This window comes from Cervus canadensis, chromosome 29 (assembly GCF_019320065.1).
Source record: "Cervus canadensis isolate Bull #8, Minnesota chromosome 29, ASM1932006v1, whole genome shotgun sequence".
In the NCBI taxonomy this organism is placed as follows: Eukaryota; Metazoa; Chordata; class Mammalia; order Artiodactyla; family Cervidae; genus Cervus; species Cervus canadensis.
This window is the reverse complement of record NC_057414.1, coordinates 15,674,480-15,683,191: the sequence shown is the minus strand read 5'-3', so window position 1 is coordinate 15,683,191 and position 8,712 is coordinate 15,674,480. Positions and strand designations below refer to the sequence as shown.

The 8,712-nt window shown below is 38.3% G+C and overlaps 1 protein-coding gene across 1 annotated transcript in view; it reads right to left on the bottom strand.

The window, feature by feature from the left end:
- The window catches only part of HEPHL1 (hephaestin like 1), a 98,084-nt gene that overhangs the window by 63,543 nt on the left and 25,829 nt on the right, over positions 1-8,712 (bottom strand). The window contains exons 3-4 of the mRNA XM_043451840.1: positions 4,218-4,430; positions 3,413-3,592 (exon numbers count right to left, since the gene is read on the bottom strand). Of these exons, the coding sequence (XP_043307775.1) occupies positions 3,413-3,592; positions 4,218-4,430 (393 nt within the window). The remainder of the gene's footprint in view (positions 1-3,412; positions 3,593-4,217; positions 4,431-8,712) is intronic.

Below are 8,712 nucleotides of genomic sequence, written 5' to 3'. Positions count from 1 at the left end.
TTTGTTGGCAAAGTAAATGTCTCTGCTTTTTAATATGCTGTCTAGGTTGGTCATAACTTTCCTTCCAAGGAGTAAGCGTCTTTTAATTTCATGGCTGTAATCACCATCTGCAGTGATTTTGGAGCCCAGAAAAATAAAGTCCGACACTGTTTCCACTGTTTCCCCATCTATTTGCCATGAGGTGATGGGACTGGATGCCATGATCTTAGTTTTCTGAATGTTGAGCTTTAAGCCAACTTTTTCACTCTCCTCTTTGACTTTCATCAAGGGTCTCTTTAGTTCTTCTTCACTTTCTGCCATAAACGTGGTGTCATCCACATATCTGAGGTTATTGATATTTCTCCCAGCCATCTTGATTTCAGCTTGTGCTTCATCCAGCCCAGCGTTTCTCATGATGTACTCTGCATATAAGTTAAATAAGCAGGGTGACAATTTACAGCCTTGATGTATTCCTTTTCCTATTTGGAACCAGTCTGTTGTTCCATGTCCAGTTCTAACTGTTGCTTCCTGACTTACATACAGATTTCTCAGGAGGCAGGTCAGGTGGTCTGGTATTCCCATCTTTTTAAGAATTTTCCACAGTTTATTGTGATCCACACAGTCAAAGGCTTTGGCATAGTCAATAAAGCAGAAATAGGTGTTTGAATTAGTATAGTTTTGTAATAAAAGCAAGGAGCATGATGCCTCTAGTTTTGTTCTTTTTCAAGATTGTTTTGGCTATTCAGGATCTTTTGTGGTTCCATACAAATTTTAGATTGTTTTTCCTATTTCTGTAAAAATGATATATCATTGAGATTGAAATAGGGATCGCACTGCATCTATAGATGGCCTTGAATATTTTAACGATGAGTATTTTAACAATATTAATTCATCTAATCCATGGACACAAATATCTTTCCATTTATTTGTGTCTTCTTAAATTGTCTTTGTTAATATCATAGTTCAATATATGGGTTAATTTTTCACCTCTTTGGTTAATTTTATTCCTAGATATTTGATTCCTTTCGATGAAATTGTAAATGAGATTGCTTTCTTAACTTCTCTTTCAGATAATTCATTATTAATGTAAAGAAATGCAACAGACTTTTGTGTATTAGTTTTATATCCCTCAAATTTACTGGAGTCTTTAGCTTTTCTGTATGTAATATCATGTCATCTGCAAATAGAAACAGTTACTTCTTTGTTTCAGATTTGGATGATTTTCATTTCTTTTCCTTTCTTAATTTCTTTTCCTTGCCTAATTGCTCTGGCTAGGACTTCCAATACCATGTTGAACAAAAGTGGCAACAGTGTGCATCCTTCTCTTGTTCGTGACCTTAGAGGATTAGCTTTCAGCTTTTGCCATTGAGTATAACCTTAGCTGTGGGCTTGTCATATATGGTCTTTCTTATGTTGAGGTGTGTTCCATTTATACTCTGTTAAGGGTTTTTATCCTAAATGGATGTTGAATTTTGTCAGATGCTTTTTCTATGTTTATTGTGATAATTGCATATTTTTATGTTTAATTTTATTATTGTGACATATAACTTTAATGGATTTGTGGAAGCTGAACCATCCTTTCATACTTGGAATAAATCCCACTTAATCATGGTTATGAAACTTTTAATGTATTGCTGAATCTGACTTGCTGATATTTTGTTGAGGACTTTTACATCAGGAATATTAGCCTGTATTTTTTCTTTTTTGTGTAGCATCCTTGTCTGGTTTTCATATCAGCACAATGCTGGCTTCATAAAACATGTTTGGAAGAGTTTCTCCCTCTCCTGTTTTTTGAAAGATTTTGAGAAGGATTGATATTGATTCTTCTTTGAATGTTTGATGGAATTAACCAAAGAAGCCACCTGTTCCTGGACTTTTGTTAGTTGGAAGGTTTTTGATTACTGATTACTACTTACTATTAGTCAGTCTGTTCCGAGTCTGTTCCGTCATGATTCAGTCTTGGTAGGCTGTATGTTCCCAGGAACGTGTGCATTTCTTATAGGTTATCCAACATGTTGGCATATATTTGTTCATAGTAATCTTTTATGATCCTTTGTGTGTCTCATCTTTCATTTCTGATTTTGTTTATTTGATTTCTTTCTCTTTTTTCTTAGTGAGTCTAATTAAAGATTTTAGTGTCTATTTCATTTTTGTTTTGCCCTTTCTGCTCTAATCTTCTTTATTTCCTTTCTTCTAGTAATTTTGGGCTCAATTTGTTCTTTTTCTAGTTCTTGAGGTGTAAAGTTAGCTTGCTTACTTGAAACTTTTCTTTTATTCTGAGGTAGGCATTTATCAATATGAACTTTCCCTTAGAATTCTTTCTGCTGTATCCCATAAATTTTTATATATTACATTTCCATTTTCATTTGTTTCAAGCTTTTTAAAAATTTCTCTTTAGAGTTTTTATTCAACCTATTGATTGTTCAGTAACATGCTGTTTAATTCCACATGTTTGTAAATTTTCCAGTTTTCTTCATATAATTAGTTTCTAGTTTCATACCACTGTGGCCAGAAAAGATACTCGATATGATTTCAGTCCTCTTAAGTGTATTAAGACTTATCTGTGGCCTAACATATGATCTATCTTGAAAAATGTTCCATGTGCTCTTGAGAAAGATGAGTATCTTATTGTTTTTGGATGGAATGTTCTATAAATATCTGTTAAGTCCATCTGATCTAACATGTTGTTTAACACCAGTATTCTCTAACTGATTTTCTTTCTGGACACCTACATTGATGTAAGTAGGGTGTTAAAGTACTTTACTATTATGTATTGCTGTCTCTTTTGCCCTTTATGTCTGTTAATATTTGGTTTATATATATAAGTTCTCCAATGTTGGGGGCACAAATATTTTAAATGTTACCTATTCTTGTTGAATTTACCCCTTTATAATTATGTACACCATTCTTGGTATCTTACTATAGCCTTTATTTTAAAGTCAATTTAAAGTCTGATATAAGTGTAGCTACTCCAGCTTTCTTTTGGTTTCTATTTGCATTGAGTAATTTTTTCCATCCACTCAGTGTCCGTCTATGTGTGTCCTTACAATTAAAGTGTGTCTCTTGTAGGTAATGTAATAGATAGGTCTCGGCTTGGTTGTTGTTGATGTTTAACCTGTTTAATCCCTCTGTGTCTTTTGCTTTGAGAACGTAGGCTATTTACACTTAGTTGTTGACAAGTATGTGCTTATTACCATTTTGTTCGTTGCTCTCTGTTCTTGTGACTCCTCTCTGCTCCTTTCTTCTTCTTTGCTCTCTTTCTTCGCTTTAGGTTCTGACTGGTATTATGTTTCATCACTTTCTTATTATTCTCATCATTAAGTTATAAATCTTGGAAAGCCTGGCTTGCTATTTTTGTGTGTTTTGTATCCCTTGTAGTGCCAGATACACCAAAGGCAGTTGGTATGTACTTGATAACATGGGAGACACTCACCGTGCATTTTGTTACTTCTTTGGAAAACAGCATCTTCTTTGTCAACTGAATCAGGATCAGTGCAGAATTGTCTGATATTTTCATCCAGGTACCAGCTTTGATTCTCATCCACAAGAGTGAACATTATAACAAACTCCCGGTCTACATCAGTCCTTGTTCCTGAATAACTGTGCAGGATACCTATCAGGCACATTAAAAGAGTAAGAAAAGTTCAAAGTGGACTAAACCAAGATGAGCTTTTCTTCCTGACAATAGTATCAGGTAAATGTGAAGATTTTTAAAGACCTATATGTACAAGAGTAACCCACAACATAAAGCCAGTGAAGGGCTTTGATGGAAGTGATAGAACCATAGAAAAGTGCTGAAACAGAAATCCTCACAACCACAGACTTGGAAACCTGACTATCCTTAAAGGAAATATACTTTATTGATAAAACATAGATACATTAAATCAATTAATAGGGTACAAAGTAGCAAGGTGATTATGTGGATGAAATAATAAAGCAAAACATCTCTGGTTATTTGAGTACATTTTACACTTTCCTATGTGTGGTGTCAGTGTGTGGTTTTTGCATATGGGTTTCAGAATGCTATGATGTTTTTAGACAGAAGTCTGAGTTATTGTCCCTGCTATGAATCTTCTATGTTAGGAGAATTTCTTTAATTTTACAGAAAGTTTGGAAGAAGAGACACACTCTGTGTGATGCAAGGGGGGTGGTCAAGTCAAGACCTGAAGACTATGTACACTTTTCAGCACACTTGGGAAGAGATTTCTAGGTACAGAGGGGGAGAAGACACATCTTACCTTCTTTGCACACTAGCAGTGGGCCAATTAGCCCAGAACAGATGTCCTTAGGGGCATCAATATGTGAATGGTATACCCAAGTCAGGCAGTTTGCATCTGCTGGGGCAGGAGCATATTCTTCACTCACTGGCCAGACGTAGGTATAGTTTTTGCCAGGAGGAACCATGTCATCATCCTTGTTCCTTCCAGATGTTCCATCTGGATACAGGGCTCCTTTCAAGAAAAATGAAACAGTTAAAACACAGAGATCACACATTATAGTGGAAAGAGCTAGAGCTTTGAAATCAAACATATATCAGCTAAAATTTATTTGCTATGGGACTTGAGACTTGTTACTTAAATTCTCACTGTCTTGACTTTCTACCAATAAAGCTGGAATGTTTGCATCTACCCCACAAAGTTGTAAGAACGATGTGAGGCACTGTATATTGTGTCCTACACAGAGTCATATATTTAATAAAGTTTTAACAAAAGATTAAGAAAAGGTATACAAGAATACACAGAAGAACTATACCAAAAAGATTTTAACGACTTCAGTTCAGTTCAGTTCAGTCGCTCAGTCGTGTCTGACTCTCTGAGACCCCATGAATTGCAGCATGCCAGGCCTCCCTGTCCATCACAAACTCCCAGAGTTTACTCAAACTCATGCCCATCCAGTCGGTGATGCCGTCCAGCCATCTCATCCTCTGTCGTCCCCTTCTCCTCCTGCCCACAATCCCTCCCAGCATCAGGGGCTTTTCCAATGAGTCAACTCTTCACATGAGGTGGCCAAAGTATTGGAGTTACAGCTTCAGCATCAGTCCTTCCAATGAACACCCAGGACTAATCTCCTTTAGGATGGACTGGTTGGATCTCCTTGCAGTCCAAGGGACTCTCAAGAGTCTTCTCCAACACCACGGTTCAAAAGCATCAATTTTTCAGTGCTCAGCTTTCTTCACAGTCCAACTCTCACATCCATACTTGACCACTGGAAAAACCATAGCCTTGACCAGACGGACCTTTGTTGGCAAAGTAATGTCTCTGCTTTTTAATATGCTATCTAGGTTGGTCATAACTTTCCTTCCAAGGAGTAAGTATCTTTTAATTTCATGGCTGCAATCACCATCTGCAGTGATTTTGGAGCCCAAAAATATAAAGTCTGACACTGTTTCAGATTTCCACTGTCTCCCCATCTATTTCCCATGAAGTGATGGAACCAGATGCCATGATCTTAGTTTTCTGAATGTTGAGCTTTAAGCCAACTTTTTCACTCTCCTCTTTGACTTTCATCAAGAGGCTCTTTAGTTCCTCTTCACTTTCTGCCATAAAGGTGGTGTCATCCACATATTTGAGGTTATTGATATTTCTCTCAGCAATCTTGATTCCAGCTTGTGCTTCTTCCAGCCCAGCGTTTCTCATGATGTATCCTACATATAAGTTAAATAAGCAGGGTGACAATATACAGCCTTGATGTACTCCTTTTCCTATTTGGAACCAGTCTGTTGTTCCATGTCCAGTTCTAACTGTTGCTTCCTGACCTGCATACAGGTTTCTCAAGAGGCAGGTCAGATGGTCTGGTATTCCCATCTCCTTCAGAATTTTCCACAGTTTATTGTGATCCACACAGTCGAAGGCTTTGGCATAGTCAATAAAGCAGAAATAGATGTTTTTCTGGAACTCTTTTGCTTTTTCGATGATCCAGTGGATATTGGCAATTTGACCTCTGGTTCGTCTGCCTTTTCTAAAACCAGCTTGAATATCTGGAAGTTCTCGGTTCACGTATTGCTGAAGCCTGGCTTGGAGAATTTTGAGCATTACTTTACTAGCGTGTGAGATGAGTGCAACTGTGTGATAGTTTGAGCATTCTTTGGGATTGCGTTTCTTAAGGATTGGAATGAAAACGGACATTTTTCCAGTCCTGTGGCCACTGCTGAGTTTTCCTAATTTGCTGGCATATTGAGTGCAGCACTTTCACAGGATCATCCTTCAGGACTTGAAATAGCTTAACTGGAATTCCATCACATCCACTAGCTTTCTTCATAGTGATGCTTTCTAAGGCCCACTTGATTTCACTTTCCAGGATGTCTGGCTCTAGGTCAGTGATCACACCATTGTGATTATCTGGGTCATGTAGATCTTTTTTGTACAGTTCTTCTGTGTATTTTTGCCACCTCTTCTTAATATCTTCTGCTTCTGTTAGGTCCATGCCATTTCTGTCCTTTATTGAGCCCATCTTTGCATGAAGTGTTCCCTTGGTATCTCTCATTTTCTTGAAGAGATCTCTAGTCTTTCCCTTTCTGTTGTTTTCCTCTATTTCTTTGCATGGATCACTGAGGAAGGCTTTCTTATCTCTCCTGGCTATTCTTTGGAACTCTGCATTCAAATGGGAATATCTTTCCTTTTTTCCTTTGCTTCTTGCTTCTCTTCTTTTCACAGCTATTTGTAAGGCCTCCTCACACAGCCATTTTGCCTTTTTGCATTGCTTTTCCATGGGGATAGTCTTGATCCCTGTCTCCTGTACAATGTCACGAACCTCTGTCCATAGTTCATCAGGCTCTCTGTCTATCAGATCTAGTCCCTTAAATCTATTTCTCACTTCCACTGTATAATCAATCATAAGGGATTTGATTTAGGTCATACCTGAATGGTCTGGTGGTTTTCCCTACTGTCTTCAATACAAGCCTGAATTTGGCAATAAGGAGTTCATGATCTGAGCCACAGTCAGCTCCCAGTCTTGTTTTTGCTGACTGTATGGAGCTTCTCCATCTTTGGCTGTGAAGAATATAATCAATCTGATTTCGGTGTTGACCACCTGGTGATGTCCATGTGTAGAGTCTTCTCTTGTGTTCTTGGAAGAGGGTGTTTGCTAAGACCAGTGTGTTCTCTTGGCAAAACTCTAGTAGCCATTGCCCTGCTTCATTCCGTACTCCAAGGCCAAATTTGCCTGTTACTCCAGGTGTTTCTTGACTTCCTACTTTTGCATTCCAGTCCCCTATAATGAAAAGGACATCTTAGATAACCACAATGGTGTGGTCACCTCAAGCCAGACATCTTGGAATATGAAGTCAAGCAGGCTTCAGGAAGCATTACTGCAAATGAAGCTAGTAGAGCTTATGGAATTTTAACTGAGCTATTTAAAAATCCTAAAAGATGATGCTGTTAATTAAAGGGCTGCACTCAATACGCCAGCAAATTTGAAATCTCAGCAGTGGCCACAAGACTGGAAAAGACTGGTTTTCATTCTAACCCCAAAGAAGAGCAATGCCAAAGAATATTCAAAGTAACAGACAATCGTGCTCATTTCACATGCTAGTAAGATTATGCTCAAAATCCTTCAAGCTAGGCTTTAGCAGTATTTGAACCGAGAGCTTCCAGATGTACAAGCTGGCCTTAGAAAAGGCAGAGGAACCAGAGGTCAAATTACCAACATAAATTAAATCATAGAGAAAGCAAGGAAATTCCAGAAAAACATCTACTTCTGCTTCACTGACTACATGAAAGCCTTTGACTTGACTGTGGGGATCACAACAAACTGCAGGAAATTCTTAAAGTATTATCAAACCACCTTACCGTCTCCTGAGAAACCTGTGTGCGGGTCAAGAAGCAACAGTTATAACGTTACATGGAACAATGGACTGATTCAAAATGGGGAAAGGAGTACATCGAGGCTGTATATTGTCACCTTGTGTATTTATGCAGAGAACATCATGTGAAAGGCTGGGCTGGATGAAGCACAAGCTGGAATCAAGATTGCCAGGAGAAATATCAACAATCTCAGATATGCAGATGACACCACTCTAAAGGCAGAAAACGAAGAGGAACTAAAGAACCTCTAATGAAGGTGAAAGACAAAAGGGAAAAACTTGGCTTAAAACTCAATTTTCAAAAAACTAAGGTCATGGCATTTGTGCTCATCATTTTATGGCAAATAGATGGGAAAAAATGGAAATAGTGGCAGATTTTCTTTTCTTGGGCTCCAAAATCACTGCAGACAGTGACTGCAGCCATGAAATTAAAAGACACCGGCTCCTTGAAAGAAAAACAATGACAAGCCTGGACAGAGTATTAAAAAGCAGAGTCATCATTTTTCCTACAAAGGTCCATCTAGTCAAAGCTGTTGTTCTTTTTCAGTAGTCATGTACAGAGGTGAGAGTTGGACCATAAAGAAGGATGAGCATTGAGGAATTGATGCTTTCAAACTGTGGTGCTGGAGAAGATTATTGAGAGTCCCTTGGACTACAAGGACATCAAACCAGTCCATCCTAAAGGAAATCAACCCTGAATATTTACTGGAAGGACAGATGCTAAAGCTGAAGCTCCAATAGTTTGTCCACCTGATGTGAAGAGCTGACTCATTGGAAAAGATCCTGATGCTGGGAAAGACTGAAGGCAGGAGGAGAAGGGGGCGATGGAGGATGAGCTGGTTGAATGGCATCACTGACTCAATGGACATGAGTTTGAGCAAACTCCAGGAGATAGTGAAGGACAGGGAATCCTGACATGCTGCCGTTCATGG